The 18,577-nt window shown below is 32.7% G+C and overlaps 2 protein-coding genes across 2 annotated transcripts in view; one reads left to right on the top strand and one right to left on the bottom strand.

Annotated features, from left to right (window-relative positions):
• Positions 1 to 13,939, bottom strand: part of LOC145268172 (uncharacterized) — a 192,512-nt gene extending 178,573 nt beyond the window's left edge. Inside the window, exon 1 of the mRNA XM_080123384.1 lies at positions 13,551 to 13,939. Within this exon, the coding sequence (XP_079979510.1) occupies positions 13,551 to 13,673 (123 nt within the window). The 5' untranslated portion in view covers positions 13,674 to 13,939. The remainder of the gene's footprint in view (positions 1 to 13,550) is intronic.
• A 272-nt stretch (positions 13,940 to 14,211) lies between these two features.
• LOC145268171 (palmitoyltransferase ZDHHC8-like) overlaps positions 14,212 to 18,577 on the top strand; it is a 110,899-nt gene continuing 106,533 nt past the window's right edge. The window contains exon 1 of the mRNA XM_080123382.1: positions 14,212 to 14,630. Coding sequence (XP_079979508.1) covers positions 14,539 to 14,630 — 92 coding nt within the window. The 5' untranslated portion in view covers positions 14,212 to 14,538. The remainder of the gene's footprint in view (positions 14,631 to 18,577) is intronic.

Genomic DNA, 18,577 nt, shown 5'->3' with positions numbered 1-18,577 from the left:
TGGATAGTTAGGCTTTAAGCCCAAGGATGTTATCTTAAACAAGTATGTGGTTCGTCTGTCTACCGGCTACTGCCAGTCTGAGACTTATAAGAGCAAATGTATTTTTTAATTCTTTTTATTATCTGTTTTATTTTGGTATTTCTATTTTTTCTGCTAAAAGGTTGTGATCGACCCGGATCTATTGATCATTTCTTGGGCATCTAGGGAACGGTGAAGGGGAGGGACAAGGGAGTATGAGGTGTAAGAAAGAAAGGGAAAGAGGGAAGAGGAGGGAGATGTGAGAGAAGAAAAGAGAAGAAAGAAAGGAAGAGGGGGAAAGAGGAGGAGCATAATTTGTTTAATAGTGGTAGTTTGTTTCTTCTCCCTTTACCAAATTCAGTTTTTCTTGACCACCCCTAATATTTATTACCATTTCATGTTTTATTAATTGGTATATTTATAAATTTGTTATTAAAACTTTTCATAATGATAGTAATTGCAAACTCAGAATGTATGTCATTACTAACACCATGATGGTCAAATGCAGTTTTTTTTTTTATAAGACAGCGATAATGATTATTTAAAAAAAGAAGGATGATTGGGTAGCAGTGTCAGAAAACATCATTAAAAATGCGGGATAAAAAATTGAATAATTCAACCTATCTTTCGAAGCTATAAACTACTTGAAAAATGTAATTCAAACCCTTATTTTTTTTCAATTCAAGAAATAAAGACCGCAATTTTTAAAAAATAACAGGTTTAATAGCAAATTATGCAATATGTTTTTTTTAAAATAGGTTTTCTTTAAAAAAGATTTAAAGAAAATCAACGAATTTTAACTTACGTCGATAAAATATATGTATATATAAATTCCAAAAAATCACTTACCTATAAAAATACTATTCAATGGCTACTTCCATTCTTCATTGTTAAGAATTTATCCATATTTATATTTTATATTCCATGTACTTTTTAAAGAAAATACTTTTTTAAGCGAGTATTAAAAACTACCGCGACTTCAGCTCGTCACAAATAGAAAAAAGGAGAGATGACCAGACGGTCATCTCTCCTTTCTTAGAGTTATGAACTATGGTGCCCTGTAAGCGACAGAATTAATGTCTCTTTCTATTGCTGGTTATAAACAAAAGTTAGTAAATATGAGCCATATGTGAAATATGTGAAAAATAGCCCCATTACACTTATCAGTTTTTGCCGATAAAAAAAACAAAAACAGTCAAGCAGTTGTTGATTTTTTTTTTTATTCTCTTAAAGAAATACATGAGTTTTTGATTTAATATATTTTATTTCTTCTTTATGGAGTGAATGTTTTTTTTAAATATCTAAAAAAAACAAAACAAAAAAAACATTGAATAAAATAGAAAAAAATTGTCATAATTATACAAAATTTTCTGAACAATATAACATAAGGTTTCACTTAACAAAAAAAAAAAAAAATTCAACGAGGTTTTTAAAAAAGTTTTAAACTTTAGATTTTACAGGTAAATTTGCAAATAACTTTTTTTGTTTTGTTTTAAATTAGCTTATTTTATTTATTGATTTTTTATCTTCAATTTGTGATATAAATTTGAGGTGAGAAAATTAATTATTTTCACTTTAATAGACATTTCAAAATGGGGGGGGGATTTTTAAAAAAAAACGCTTGTCTAGAATATTATATTCAGTTCATTTGAAAGAGCATAAAATTTCCCATTGAATCTGAAAATATCTTAAAAATTGAACTAATAGAAAAATTTTGATAGATTTTTAAAGTCTAAAAATTAAAAAAAAATTCAATTGATTTCATTCCATATGAAAAATGGCTGCATGAACGCGCGTAAACATTGTTTTTTTAAAATAAAAAATAATATTTCTATTATTTTTTTAAACAACTTTAATAGTTTATTTTGGAAGTTTATTCCATAAAGAAAATAAACAACCCATTTTAAAATGAGAAATTACGAGTTTTTTATATTTTATTCACAGTTTTGTGTTAGGGGTGTCAAAAATTCCCAAAAAATTCTGACACACCTAGTGATTGGGAAATCTTCCCAGTTATTTGCTACTAACTAGTAATTATATGACTTTACTGAAGGTTATATTAATTATTTGTAAATACCCAAAACTTCTACCCCACCCACCACCTTTTTTTTTTTTTTTTTACAAAAAAAAAACCTTTTTTTGCTGAGAGCTGATTTTCGTTTTTCATTAAAATTTACGCTTTGGAATATAAGCGTTGCTGCCTAAAGAGGTCTCTAGTTACTGAAAGCTAGAAGACCGAAACATACTCATGACTGTGAAGCAACAAATTACTTATGTAAAGACAAATTGAATATATATGTGTGTGTGTGTGTGTGTGTGTGTGTGTGTGTGTGTGTGTGTGTGTGTGTGTTAAACAGCTGAATAAAAACTTTTTGGTAAATTTTTATTTTGACTGCAACTCAACACCCGCCTTTAAATTGATGACTATTGAGTTTTCGGGTATGCTGAAAACAAATATTGTATTCAAATTTGGGGCAGACAAGTAATTTTTTGGATATTAAGAATTTTTTTTCCATTGTATTACTTATTAAATGTCAGTGGCAGTTGCCATTCTTAACGAGAAACAGGGGTTGTTTTGTAACAAGCATGCACATTAGTACTTGTTCAGTTGGGAAAAACATGGCCGTCAATGAAAACATAATGGATTACATTGGATAATAAAAGTCTTAATATCCAGACAACTACTTGTCTGCCCCAAATTTAAATGTGATATTCATTTTCAGCATACTTGAAAACTTTAAAGTCGTCAACTTAATGATGACTGTTGCGTTGCAGTTCAAGTAAAAAGATATTGAAAATGATGGCTAATATTTAAAATAAAAAAAAGAAACAGAAAGCATAATTATAATAAAAGAAACAGTTATTGTATGGTAATTTTAGTGAAAAAAGGTATTTGCACAGTTTATGGACTGTGCTGAAATAATAACATTCAGAAAGCAATAGAGAGAAGGGGGTTAACTCTTCTGTACTTTCCCCTAACAATTTAATAAACAAAGAATACTGTAAAAAAAAAAAAAAAAAAAAAAAAAAAAATTAATAAACAAAAGATACCGTTTGCCAATTGCCATCAGCTGCAATGTCATTGGCTAAGCATATCAGCATCTTTCAACACTTTACATAACCTGCCTGGAATACAATGATAACAGTTCATATTCTGCATAAGTATCAAAATATCTTTTTTTAATTAAGGACATAAAAAATTTATGCATAAATTATCCTTGTTATGAGCCAACAGTATAACATTACATAAAATAGCTAATATTATTACTTTTGCTTGAAAAACATGACAGAAATAATTATTTTGAGTTAAAAAAAAGAAAAGAAAAAAAGAATGGAAAAAGTAGTACTCAAGCAGAATAGTACACCAAAGAATTTCAGTATTTACTAAGATTTCTGAATTAGAATAATGGTTTCACAAGATTCTGTGATCATTAATCATAATCTATATATATAAAAGCGAAAATGTATGTGTGTTCGCTTTTTGTGTATGTCTTCAAAAGGCTTTTTTCCAGTGGATTCTCGAGGCCGTCGTTCATTTTTAAAACTTTTTATATCACGTCTAAATGATAATATCTATGACTTAACAACGGTGGTCGCCTCTCTATTTAATTTGCCCGATTTTGAGACGTTAATTATTCGACATTTTCGGATCTGCACGTGTTGCATTCGTTTTTCGGTATTAAAAAAAAAAAAAAAAAGAAAAAAAAAAGCGAATCTCGATTCGAAATACTGGCCCACGGCCAGTGGTCTCTAGAAAGCGATGTAACATTTGGTCAATGTTGGCTTTGTGATATCAGACGTTTGCTTTCATTTCGAGACAAGACACTCCACCTAATAAACAGGGAGCTGTTTTTTTCCAAAGTTAGTTAAAAACAAACAAACCGGTTTACTGACCTCATTAAAAACTGTCCCGCAGAAAATGTTAACTGCTTAATAGCTATCGCGTACCATCGTCGCATGTGCATTAAGCTTTTTCGTATAAAAAAACAGACTCGCGTTAAATAAAACACTGTCTCACACTCAAAGTTCACGTCAATAACTCGTCAAAAACGGGCACCTGTTGTTTTTGGGTTTTTTTTCACACTTTACTATTTTCCAACTGCGCGTCAAGGCTTTGTTTTTTTTGTTTTTTTTTTTAAACAATCAACGATTTTTCTTTTTATTTACCCAAAACCACACACACCTCCAAACACCCGGGCAATGCTGGGTACCCCCCGCTTTCAACAGACACGACAAAAATTCACAAACTTGGTATCATATTGAAGTTCCATCTTTCGCTCAAAAAATATCGAAAAATTGGCCAAAACCGTTAATTTTTTCACCCCGAAATCAACAATTTTTGACGGGGGGGGGGGGAGGTCAACAAAAACTTCCCTCTCGACCGGTTCTACACATGCGTCAGAAGACGTCATGACCTGATTTACTTTAAATAGTTGAAAAACTGAACAAATTTCGTATACATCGCATTAGGTCAGTTGATTGGCGCGTTGGTTCATTATCTAAACGTTTTGGGTTTGAATCGTGGTGTGAGATATCTTTTTTTTTTTTTTTTTTGATATTTTAAATTTAAATATTGAACCAGTGTTATTTAACCCATTTTTCACGTAACATTCGTTTTTCTGTTTTTTTTTTTTTTTTACTTCGCTTATCCACCCCGACCACACACCCAAAAACACCCGGGCACCCACCAATTTTTTAAATTTTAATATCGAAACAGGCTTATTTAAGCCATTTTTCACGTGTTCATTTTTCTGTTTTCATCGTTCGTTTGCCTTACGTTAGTTTTTTTTGTGTTTTTTTCCCGCTTAAGTGTTAACGTTGTTTTCTTGTTTTACTTCGCTTATAACAAACAAATCTACGTCGTCGTCATAACGCTCGACGATATCCGGTCGCGCACCTGTCAATTTGATTCTTAAATAAATTCAAACATCTTTCACTAACTCATTCTGGCTGGCCGATTTTATTTTCAAACTTTCCCTCAGGTCTTCTGGTTCGATCCTACTCCCCCTCTGGGTTCTTTTTTATTTAACACCACACACACCTACAAACACCCGGGCAACGCCGGGTACCCCCGCTAGTTATCTATAAATATAAAAGCGAAAATGTGTGTGTGTGTATATATGTTCACTTTTTGTGTATGTCCGAGAAAGGCTTTTTTCCGAGAAGTGATCGGTCGACTCACTTCTTTTTAAAACTTTATATCACGTCTAAATGATAATATCTACGAGTTAACAACGGGGGTCGCCTGTCTATTTAATTTGCTCAACTTTGAAAAGATAAATATTCAACATTTTTCGATCGCCGCATGTGCATTAAGCTTTTACGTATAATAATAAAAGCCAAACTAATTCTCGCGGCATTTTTCCGAAAACGTCCGAAAGCAATCAGCTTTGATCAATGTGGAGTTTCTCCTTATATCAGACAATTGCTATTCAATTTGGACAATCCCCTTTAAATGGGGAGCTGCTTCCCCCACTCCCCACCATCATCTTGAGGAAGCGAAAACTGCTCCGCATTGAAACAAAGTAAACAAACCCCAAAAAGCTGTCCCACATTAAATAAAATACTGCCACATCATCGTAACGCTCCCGCGATGACCTCATTAAGAGACTACCTGTCAATCAAACCTATTTAACTCACTTTATAACCCTTAACTTAACACGCTAACCAATTTCTCTCACTTGTGGCAGAGATGGTTAAGTGGTTGGCTTTTGTTTCCACCTCCGCATCAAGGCTTCGGGGTTCAATCCTATTACACCTCTAAACGTTATCTAAAGATTGCACTTTTTTTTCTGATTTTTTTCTTCAATGTTTTTTTTTTGTTTGGGTTTTTCCGATTTTTTTAACAGGGTTATTACTCCCCCCCCCCTCCATACACACACCTACAAACACCCGAGCAACGCCGAGTACCCCCCCCCCTGCTAGTCATTAATAAATACTGAAAATTTCATTAAAATTGGTGGATTTCTTGAATTTTGGTGAATTTTTAATTGAAGCGAAAATTGAAAATGTTTTTACAGTTTTGACATTGACTACTTTGCACTTACCTAATAAAAATAATGTAATAGAATTAAATAAAGTGAACATTTGAAAAATGGTTTCAGACAAATTTTTCTTTTTGAAACTTTTCATTATTTCTTTTAGGCAATCTACATATCTATAAAAGTGAAATTGTCTGTGTGTGTATGTACCTACCAAACTACTTTGTCAATTTTCAGCCTACAGACTCAAAATTTGGGAAAATCTTTTTTATCAATTTCGGCCAGAAATTTGGATGTCAAGGGGTTAAAGTTCAATGATTTGACCTTTGAAAACTCTACCAAACTCTTCTGCCGATTTTGAGTCCAAACACTTGAAATTTTAGATGTAGGTTACTTGGACATGGATCAAACATTTTAATTTGATTTGAGTCTAAAACAATAAATGCTAAGACATCTAAATTGAGGTCAAAGTTTTAAAAAACTTTGACCACTGCAGTCTCCACTAAATTACTCAGCTAATTTTGGGTCTAAACATTTGAAAATTTACATAAAGTGTATTCAGACATAGGGCAAGTTTTTTTAATCTGTTTTTGGCCAAAAATTTAGCTGCCAAGGGATCAAAGTTCTAAAGATTTGACATTTGTGGTCTCTAGCAAACTATTCAGCCAATTTTGGATCTAAATATTTGAAATTTTACATAAATTGTATTCAAACATGCAGCAAGCTTTTTAATCAGTTTTTGGCACAAATTTGGCCGCCAAGAGGTCAAAGTTGAAAAAGTTGACCTTTGCAGACTCTGCCAAACTCCTCCGCCAATTACAGGTCTAAACACTTGAAATTTTAGATGTGGGTTACCTGGACACGAGTCAAATATTTATATATATATATATATATATATATATATATATATAGTCATCCACATACAGTACTGTTTCGCTGTTTCACAGCTCATCAGTGCGGCTAGACAGGCAACTACCTATATATATATATATATGCACATAAACTTATGAACAGTACATAGGGCCCGAGCAAAGCCGGGCTGAACCGTTAGTAAACACTAAAAGGCAAAGTATTTTCATTTGTTCAGTGGTCATGTTAATAAAACATTTATTTTCTGTTCAGTTATGCTATGTCTTGAATCTCACCGAATAATTGTTTTTTTGTAATATTCTAGTTATTTCCTAGCCGATATCCATCATCATTATACACCTGGACAATTTTAAAAAATTTATTTGCACTTAAAAATTAAAAAAAAGAAGCAAACATTTTTTCATTTGAGCTGATATGCAGACGAGAAAGATTTTAGAACGTCCAGTATTGACTAGTTCATATATAATTAAGAAAACAACTGTTGAACAATAGAAGAGTCTATCAGGTATGTGTGTTATGGTATGTGGGAGTGAAACCTATCCACTAACGGTTCAGAATGAGAATGAGATAGATGCTTAGATCTAAGGATCAGTGGAAGATTAAATCTGCACAGTATCAGATGTGAAGATAACAGGAGACTCCGTTGGTATGGTTGCAAAGACAGGAAGGGGCCATGTCAGTTGGCAGGGGTTGGCTGAAGAAGTGATAAAGATGAATTTGAAAAAAAAAAAAGAAAAAGGAATGAATGAAGACCTGACCAGAGATAAGTTAGTTTGGAAGTCAATTTTAAAAGTCGTCCAACACATGCCAGCATGTTAAAGTGATATTAAATCACATATGATAACGATGATGTAAGCTTTACTCATTAATGAAGATCGATTCAGATTTTGGAATATATACTGTCGGATTGTGTACGTTTGTAGCTTGCCAATTTTTTTCTTTAATATTGAGTCACTGCTTATGAAGGCCAAAAGCCACTCAAGAATATAGGTAAATAAGATTTATTATCAGTTGAAAGATGAGGAGCATCATGGGAGTACTGATATTGATCAATGGTATGAACTGATTACTATTTATGGGACGGTTTTTGGCAAGAATTAGATGACGACCAAGTTATAATTAGAAGGGAAGCAGTTCCTCAGCAATGTGTTCCACGAGTGGAAAGTCCTTGAAAACAACATGTATATAAAAATTCTACCTGAAGCACATGAAGGAAGAAAGGAAAGTCTTTTCGATGTGTGGTAGAAAATGAGTTCTTGCTGTGATGGACCTCAGTTGACCACTTATTTTTTTAGTTTTAAAAGTGCATTGCAATTTAAGATGTAACAAAATAAAAAATATGTATAATTTGGATTTTTTTGATTATCTTGGGTTTTATTTTCACAACGTTTTGGCCGATGTAACCTCCAGCCTTCTTCAGGTGTATCGTCGAACATGGGAATCTGCAAAGAATGTCGAATGAAATCCCTCTATTTAATCAATGGGGCCAGCTATGACTGGGTGGAAGTCATGATTAAACTCATGATTATATTCAGTGTCACCTGTCCTGAGGATTGAACCTTCAATCTCTAGAAGAGTGTCATACACAACTGAATTTCACCAACTACTCTATCTCTTACGCCTGGACCCGTAAGGAGGTTGCATTAGTAGAGATGCTTTGAAAATAACATTCAAGATGAGAACTGTAGCCTGAATAATCCAAATTATTAATACTCGTCCAAAAAAATCAGAAATAAAATATCCATATAATTTAATATTGATTTCATTTTTCTTTAATTATTATTTTTTTTAAAAGATATTCAGTTTTAAATTTGCATCTCTCGTTCTTTCCTGTATTCGTTACTTAAGTTCGACTTATCATTCTGACAACCTAGGGTCTGTCCTGAATCATTAAACCCTTCTTTGGCGAAAGAGATGTCTCAGCACGGTCCTAGGAGGTGCATCCTCTCAGGCCTCAACTTTTTGATTGTTTGGGGTACATTGAGGGAGGCGCTTCTACCAGCGAATTTTTTATTTTTTTTTTATTACATTTTCACCCCAAACAAGGCACATTGCCACTCAGGTGTAGGGGGCTACTATCAGGGTCAGCAACTACTGGGGCACTATGTAGGGATTTGGGCAGCAAGATGTTGGTTCACGTTGCACTTGAACTTCTGCATGTCAGTACAGTTAGGGAAGCAGAATCTTGGAATGGAATTCCAGAGTCTAGCGGTTCTGGGGAAGAAACTACTGGAGTAGAAAGATTTTTTACATCTAGGGATCTCTACTGTGTGGGGGTGAGATTTAGCTGCCTGTCGAGTTTGTCAAGGGTGTCTGTGTCGAGGGGGCACAAGTGTCTGCAGTTCGTCAGAGCATTCACCATTAAAATACTTGTAGAACAAGCAGAGGGATGCAACGTTTCGTCGATGGGACAGAGGCTGAAGCTTAAATGCCAGTCTAGAGCCTATCAGATTGGCGACTCTTTTTTTAACCTTGTCTAGGAGCGAGAGACTAGTAGTAGATGCACCAGCCCAGATGTGACAACAATACTCCATACATGGGCGAATGGTGGCCTTATAGAGATACAGGATACTTTCAGGTGTCAGTAGTTTTCTAGCATGGTAGAGAGAGCCTACCTTTTTTGCAGCGGCCCTGGCAATGTTTTCAATATAATTGTTCCAGCTCATGTTTCCTGTGAACGTTAGGCCAAGCAGTTTGAAAGATGTACTCTCAGACAGGGAGTCACTGGCCATTGCTATTGGTGGCAGAGAAGGTTTCTTGTAGTTATTGAAGGAAACCAGTTTAGTCTTGGCAGCATTGAATGTGACCATCCATTTATATCCCCATTCCACTACAGATTGGAGGTCATCCTCTAGTGTTTTTGCAATTTCTTTAGATATGTGTTCATTTGTTTTCCTGTCATGCCTGTTATAGAGTGTAGTGTCATCAGCATACATACCCATCTCAGAGGCAGTTTTGTCGGGGAGGTCATTAATAAATATCAGGAACAATAGAGGTCCAAGAATAGACCTCTGAGGCACTCCCGCATTTATATCACACTGTTTAGATGTTCGACCGTCGAGGACAACCTGGATTTTTCTCTTATCTAAGAAGGATTTAATTATGCTAAGTATTCTACCAGTGATACCGTATGATTTAATTTTCCTGAAGAGACCCTTGTGCCATACCCTGTCAAAAGCCTTAGATATATCTAGAGCTACCGCTCTGCCCTCCCCCGCTTTGTCCAGTGAATGGTATATACGTTCAGAGAATACAGTGAGGATGTCAGCTGTGGAACGGGCTTGTCTAAATCCATATTGTTTGTCAGTCAGAAGTTTAGCATCTGTCAGGTGCCGGACTAGAGCATGGTTAATTATGGTCTCAAATATTTTGGCGAAAAGTGGGAGGAGGCTAATGGGGCGATAATTTGATGGGTCAGTTCTTTCGCCAGAATTCTTGAATATTGGTACCACAGAAGCGGTTTTCCAACAGCCCGGAAAGCATGATTCATTAAGGCATTTGTTGTAGAGTTTGGAGAGAACTGGAGCTACTTCGGCTGAGCACTTTTTTAATGCCGACGGGCCTATACTTAGTTATTTTTGTACGCGACCAGAATACCCCATTCCCCTCGAGGAAACCAACCCCCCTAATCACACTTAAACCAACTTCATGCTTGCAAAAATCATATAAGCAGTGTTTTTTTTCTCTTATTTTATTTTTTCAACATTTAAGTCAAAACAATGCCGAATAATATGTATATATAAAATAAATAAATAATAATCAATATTAAATGAAACCTCTTCCCATGTTAAGAATGGCTTTCTAAATAACATTATTTTATCACGGTACAATAAAGACATAAGTACCAATATTTTAATTACACTTTGAATGTTAACTTGGCCATTTTTTACAATAGCCAACAAAACGTGAAAAAAAAAAAAAAGAAAGAAAGAAAATGCAACAAATAAATATTATTAAATGCAAGATAAATTACTCTTCTACCTACCTGAATAAGTTTTGTGTTTTTACTTATTTTAAAGCGTTTTTAATTTTTTTTTTTTAAATGGAAGTCGCTTCAGTTAAGACATAAAGCCACTTGATGTAAGGAGCTAAAAAATAGAATAAAATAAAGAATTAGCCAACGATAAATGTTGACAGCTTTCGACTTAGAACACAGCAATTCTTCCCCCTTTGTTAGAAACATCACACATAGAACATGAGGACTAAAACACAAATTAAAGGAAAACGAGAGTTACGAGGCTGTCGAAAGAAAAATTAAGGTTCACTGGTTTCACTTTCTATTCTCCTTAATTTATTTTGGAACAAAAGCAGTGTAAAGTCTATTGAGTTAGACCCCCCCCCCCTCAAAAAAAGAACCGGCGCTTTTGTTAGTCATTTGGGCTTTTTGATAATTGCTCAGAAATCGAAAATTAAACAAAATACTGGTAGAATATTACATTTTCGCATGATTGGTTACAGTTATTGGATGGACTTCTTCTAGTATTTTGTTTAATTTTCGAGTTTTGAGTGATTATCGAAACTCTTAAAACTGTAACGAAACTGAAATTGTTTTCCATTCTAACTTAAACTTGACACTACTTTTGTTTCACAATAATAAAACACTTAAAACAATTTAAACACACACACACACACACACACAATGATCCAGGTAAGTAGAAGAGTAACTTAGCTTGCATTTGATAATATTTGTTTGTTGCATATTAATTTTTTTATGTTCTGTTGATCATTGCAAAAAAAAAAAAAATGCCCATAACGTTAAAACCATCAATAGAATAGTCAAATAGAACGATAATTGTAATAGGAACCAGTTTCTCGATTGTACCAACATGCAGAATATGTACACAAACATCTTGCTGCACAAATCCCCACTTAAGATGCTGTCCTTAAGTGTCTCCTAATGATTAAACAACATTGAACCTGGTCAGTACCAAATGGGTGACCATTTGGGACTTCCAGGTGCTGTATGTGCTCCTCTCCGCTTATCTCGACATTGTTTTCAGTTGTCCTGGTCTTCTCCTTGCTACTGGACTCAAACAGTGCCGATTCAGGAGAGGTGTGGTTAGGGATTGCGCAACCCTTGCCTCACAATTACACGTGCTACTGCTCCTAAGGGGTATCCTTTGTCTTTCAAGACTGAACGGAAGCATGGAATGATTAATCACAGTAGCCCCTTACGTCGCAGAGGGGTTTGTTTGAGGGAGAAGTTATCTATCTTCTATCTATCTATATATATAAAAGCGAAAATGTGTGTATGTATGTATGTATGTATGTTTGTGTGTCCGCTAAAAACTTTCGACAGACACAACAAAAATTGACAAACTTGGTATGATATTGTAGCTCCATTCTTCGCCCAAAAAATATCGAAAAATTGGCCAAAAGCGTTCATTTTTTTTCACTCCAAAATCGACAATTTTCTACGGGGGGGGGGGGGGGTCAACAAAAACCGTCCTCTCGTGACGACGACCGGTTCTATGCATGCGTCAGATGACGTCATGACCTGATTTAGTTTAAATAGTTGAAGAACTAATTAAATTTCATGTACGTCGTGTTAGTTCAGTTGGTTAACGCATTGGGTCATTATCTAAACGTTTTGGGTTCGAATCGTGGTGCGAGATGTCTTCTTTTTTTTTTTTTTTTCGATTTTTTAAATTCAAATATTGAACCAGTGTTATTTAAGCCATTTTTCACGTAACGTTCGTTTCTCTTTATTATTTATATTTTTTTACTTCGCTTATTCTTAGGTTTTCATTAACCCCCCCCCCCCGACCGACTACACACCCAAAAACACCCGGGTACCCACCGATTTTTTAAATTTTAATATCGAAACAGGCTTATTTAAGCCATTTTTCACGTTTTTTTTTTTTTAACGTTCATTTTTCTGTTTACATTAACATCGTTCGTTTGCCTTACGTTAGTTTTTTTTTTCGATGTTTTGATTACCCCCCCCCTCCGCTTAAGTTTTAACGTTCGTTTTTATGTTTTCTTTTTTTTTTTTACTTCGCTTATTCTTAGGTTTTCATTTACACCAACAGCACCCACCGAAAAACACCCGGGCAACGCCGGGTAGCCCTCGCTAGTATTTAAATAAATTAAAAACGCCTTCATTCAGTCTCGAAAGACGATGGAAACTCCCTGTAAGGGTAGTTGCTAGTGTAATTGTGAAGCAAGAGGGTTGCACAATTTCCAACCACACCTTTCGGTAAAATTGTTCTTGAATCAGCATTGGTTGAACCCAGTGGCAAGGAGAAGTCCAGAATGACTAGAAACAATGCCGAGATAAGTGGGGAGCACACAGAACGCTTGAAATTCCCAAATAGTCACCAATTTTAGTACTGACTAGCCTCAACATCACTTTCGGCGATTTAACGGGAACTGATGTGTCAACGTGATTATGCCGTATAAAATAAATAAAACAATAACGATAAATAAATACTGGGACACTGAAAACGTACACATACGGTACTGTGAAGACCACACAGTAGGTAAATAAATAGTGCACACTTCTTGACAATACAGGTGAGACAAAAAAAAAAAAAACAAAAAAACAGACAACAAACAGGGGAAAAATAATTGTATTTTAACACGACAAATATTTTTGTTTGCTTGTTATTGTTTTCTTTGAATAATAATAAAAGGTAATAATCGTTATAAAACATTGTAAAAAAAAAAAAAAAATCTTACCTCAAATAATTTGAGTAAACACGTGCCGGCTTCTTTAAGATTCACCTTCGAATCAGACGATGACATGCCCCGATCATTGGGAGCGGTCTCGTCGTTTGGAGACTTGTGGTTTAAATTACCCATATTTATAAAAAAAAAAAAAAAAAAATACGCAAGCTTAACAGTAATTATTGAAATAAATCATCACATAATTCAAAATAGTAATGGTTGTTCAGTAGTAAGGTACGCATACTCATTAATTGTATTTTTTAGTTGGGTGTATTAATTAAAAAAAAAACAAAAACTGACGAGTCAAGGAAGTAATATGGATTGTTGTATAGACGACGAGGAAAAAAACCCAAGAAAAATATTCTCTTTTGTTTTTGTTTTGTTTTTTGTGTGTGTGTGGTTTTCTAAACCGGAAGTGAACTTTACAAGGCCAAGTGCAATTATATATAAATATCAATAATATGAATATATATAATTTTTTTTCTTTGAATATTAACCTACATTTTTCCTGTATGGACTCTTTTATCAGTTTCTTTTTTATATATAATAGTTTTTTCTGATAGATTTAAAAAAAAAAAAAAAAAATATATTATCTTTTATGAATTTTGTCTTTTTTTTCCATTCGCCCTCCCTTCCCAGAATGCAACAGCCGAAACGGATTTAGCAGCGTAGTGATTCCTCAAAAAAAGTTCCACCTTTTAATACTCGTTTTCAAGTCCAAGTATAATATAATTTGATTTCTTTCAATAATATTAGCTATTGCAGCCATTTTTCAAAACAAACAAATTGTACGAATTATGCTATAGTTTAATGGCGAGATCTCACTCGTTACTGCTATGAATGTCATAAATATATGCGATTTACTTGCAGCCCAATGATAACAGCTCCAATCCGGCTGTAGTTAGTCCCAAAGAACGCAATGGGAATGCCATCTTTGTGTCGTTCTTAATGTCCCCGTTCGTACGAAAACAGTTGTTGGTTTTATTTGAAATGCACCTAGATGGGACGTTGTGAGTTTTCTACTCGTATATTACCAGCAACATGCGCCTGGTCCTTGCTTCTCGGTGCCACGGGGTTGTTTTTCATATTTATGTAAGTATCGCTTTTTTTTTCTCTGCGTCTTGTATCCTGCATGCATGTAAAAAAGAAAAAAAAACTATAGACAACCGCCCATTTTTGACACATTTCAACACTTTGATAAATGTATTAACATTTACTGCTGTTTTGTATGTTTATTATTGCCAGCGCATTGTTATTTTTTGTTTGTTTGTTTGTTTTAATATGCCTGAAAAATATCTGCTTAAGCCTCACACAATTTGCTTGTGATGATGATATATATGTATATGTTCATGGTTGTTGACACGTTTGGAATATTTTTCTACCTTGGTAGACAAGCCGTATAACACACCCACGTCCCATGAAGCAATCACAATCAAATGTATGAAAAAGACCCTTTTATCCATGCATTATTATTCTTTAAAACTTAAAACTTGATGAATACTGTAATTGAGTTAAAATGTATTTATACCTATCTACTTTCTGATGTTTCTTTACTCTGAAGAAGTGACCTGAAATTTTGTGTGTGCATAAGCGTGACGGTCGCATACATGCTGCAAATGTGGATATGATGAATATTGTAACTGCAGCTGATTGTTTCATCCTCAGAAGTCTACCATATACATATATATATATATATATATATATATATATATGGCTTTTTTTTTCATTTGCAAATAAACTATTATATGTATCGTACAAATCCTGTAGCTTACGAACCGTGCGTACGTTGTTATTTTGAAATCCATTCTTAAGGGGGGTGTTTTAACTATTCTGTACTTTCACCTAGCAATTTAATAAACAAAAGATACCGTAAAAATTAACTTGAAAATCCCATCTAAAAAATAGCATGGTCTGTAAATTGCAGAAATACCATCTATTTATAACAGAATTAAAGATATTTACATTTACCTGTTGATGTTTTTCACTCTCTTGTTCTTACCTTAATCCTAACCCTAAAAATATATTAATTTTGATTATACTTAAAGAAGTCTTTTGTAAATTTTTTTTTTATTTTTTTATTTTCCGTTTACATTTTCTAATTAAAAATACCATTGTTTTTCCAAACAGTTTACAAAATAATTTTGCAATCATGAAGAACCAAGTAGTATATCTATTTAAAAAAACACGCATCAAAATATTTAGTCTTTTGAAAAATATATTTGAGCTTCATTTTCATATTAAGATATGCAGAATACGGACATGTTATTTTCAAAATGGGATTTTCAAGTTAAATTCAATTTTTACGGTATCTTTTTATTAAATTGTTAGGTGAAATTACAGAACTTTCCCATGAAGAGTGGGTTTCTAAATAATAGCGTTATTATTTCAGCGCGGTCCGTATTCTGCATAAATGCTGATTATTGTTGGAGAAAATTATGCATTTACTGTTTTGTTTTTCATTGTCTGTAAAAAAGATCAATTTTAAAATAGAATGGATGTTGGATTTTAGAATGAATTAAAAACTGTTATGTCTTTCTTCGCTAATGACAAAAGCGCAAATTTATGATGTATTATATGGAATATCGAATGTTTTAAAACCGTCTCATTAGTGACTTATTTATACATCTGTGACATTATTATTCATCTAATTTTAACTCAATGTGCATTATGCAGATGGTATGTTTTGCTAAAATATTCGCTATTTAGAGAAACAATTTAATTTATGATAATTCATTTTTTGTTTATTCAAATCATAAATTTAGAAATTAAAATTGCCCAATTGTTTACGTTTAATTTATATTTTCTTTATTATTATGTAAAAGGTTAAAAATAATCTCATTATTTTTTTTTCTCGCATTAATAGCAACTATAACTATCAATGGCAGTGTTCTATGAGCGTGATAAGTAACTAGAAAAAAATTGACCCGATGGGTAATCGATTGAGTTCAGTTTAGATTATTTAAAAGTGAGTTTACAAAGCCAGTTAAATTAGTCACAACTCTATATTATGCTCTCTGTGTGTGTACGCTCGACACGTTCTCTTTCTGTCTCTCTCTCTATATATTTATATATATGCTCGCCACTCTCTTTATCTCTATATATTCTCTCTCATATATATATATATATATATTTCTCTTTCTCTCTCTATGGGCCACCCTGTATATATATTCTCTTTTTCTGTGTGTGTGTGTGTGTGTGTGTGTGTGTGTGCGCTCTCTCGCTCTCTCTCTCTCTCTATATGCTCTCTCTCTATATATATAACGCTCTCTCTCTCTCTCTCTCTCTCTCTCTCTCTATATATATATATATATATATATATATATATATATATATATAATACTCTCTCTCTCTCTCTCTATATATATATATATATATATATAATGCTCTCTCTCTCTATATATATATATAATGCTCTCTCTCTCTCTATATATATATATATATAATGCTCTCTCTCTCTATATATATATATATAATGCTCTCTCTCTCTATATATATATATATATAATGCTCTCTCTCTATATATATATAATGCTCTCTCTCTATATATATATATAATGCTCTCTCTCTCTATATATATATATAATGCTCTCTCTCTCTATATATATATAATGCTCTCTCTCTCTCTATATATATATAATGCTCTCTCTCTATCTCTCTATATATATATATAATGCTCTCTCTCTCTCTCTCTCTCTCTCTCTATATATATATATATATATATATATATATATATAATGCTCTCTCTCTATATATATATATAATGCTCTCTCTCTATATATATATATATAATGCTCTCTCTCTCTATATATATATATATATATATAATGCTCTCTCTCTCTCTATATATATATATAATGCTCTCTCTCTCTATATATATATATAATGCTCTCTCTCTCTATATATATATATATAATGCTCTCTCTCTATATATATATAATGCTCTCTCTATATATATATAATGCTCTCTCTCTCTATATATAATGCTCTCTCTCTATATATATATAATGCTCTCTCTATATATATATATATAATGCTCTCTCTCTATATATATATATAATGCTCTCTCTCTCTATATATATATATATAATGCTCTCTCTATATATATATATATAATGCTCTCTATATATATAATGCTCTCTCTATATATATATATATAATGCTCTCTCTCTCTCTATATATATATAATGCTCTCTCTCTATATATATATATATATAATGCTCTCTCTCTCTCTCTCTCTCTATATATATATATATATATATATATATAATGCTCTCTCTATATATATATAATGCTTTCTCTCTGTGTATATATATATATATATATATATAATGCTTTCTCTCTCTCTCTATATATATATAATGCTTTCTCTCTGTATATATATATATATATATATATAATGCTCTCTATATATATATAATGCTCTCTCTCTCTCTATATATATATAATGCTCTCTCTCTCTCTATATATATATAATGCTTTCTCTCTCTATATATATATATAATGCTCTCTCTCTCTATATATATATATATAATGCTCTCTCTCTCTATATATATATATATAATGCTCTCTCTCTCTATATATATATATATAATGCTCTCTCTCTCTATATATATATATAATGCTCTCTCTCTCTATATATAATGCTCTCTCTATATATATATATAATGCTCTCTCTCTATATATATATATATAATGCTCTCTCTCTCTATATATATATATAATGCTCTCTCTCTCTATATATATATATAATGCTCTCTCTATATATATATAATGCTCTCTCTCTCTCTCTCTATATATATATATATATATATATATATATATATAATGCTCGCTCTCTCTCTCTCTATATATATATAATGCTCGCTCTCTCTCTATATATATATATATAATGCTCGCTCGCTCTCTATATATATATATAATGCTCGCTCTCTCTCTCTCTATATATATATATAATGCTCGCTCTCTCTCTCTATATATATAATGCTCGCTCTCTATATATATAATGCTCGCTCTCTCTCTCTATATATATATATATAATG

The sequence above is a fragment of the Euprymna scolopes genome, chromosome 43 (assembly GCF_053919585.1).
Source record: "Euprymna scolopes isolate OS-2025 chromosome 43, ASM5391958v1, whole genome shotgun sequence".
In the NCBI taxonomy this organism is placed as follows: Eukaryota; Metazoa; Mollusca; class Cephalopoda; order Sepiida; family Sepiolidae; genus Euprymna; species Euprymna scolopes.
Note: the sequence above shows the minus strand (reverse complement) of the source record. Positions and strands in the feature narration are given on the sequence as shown.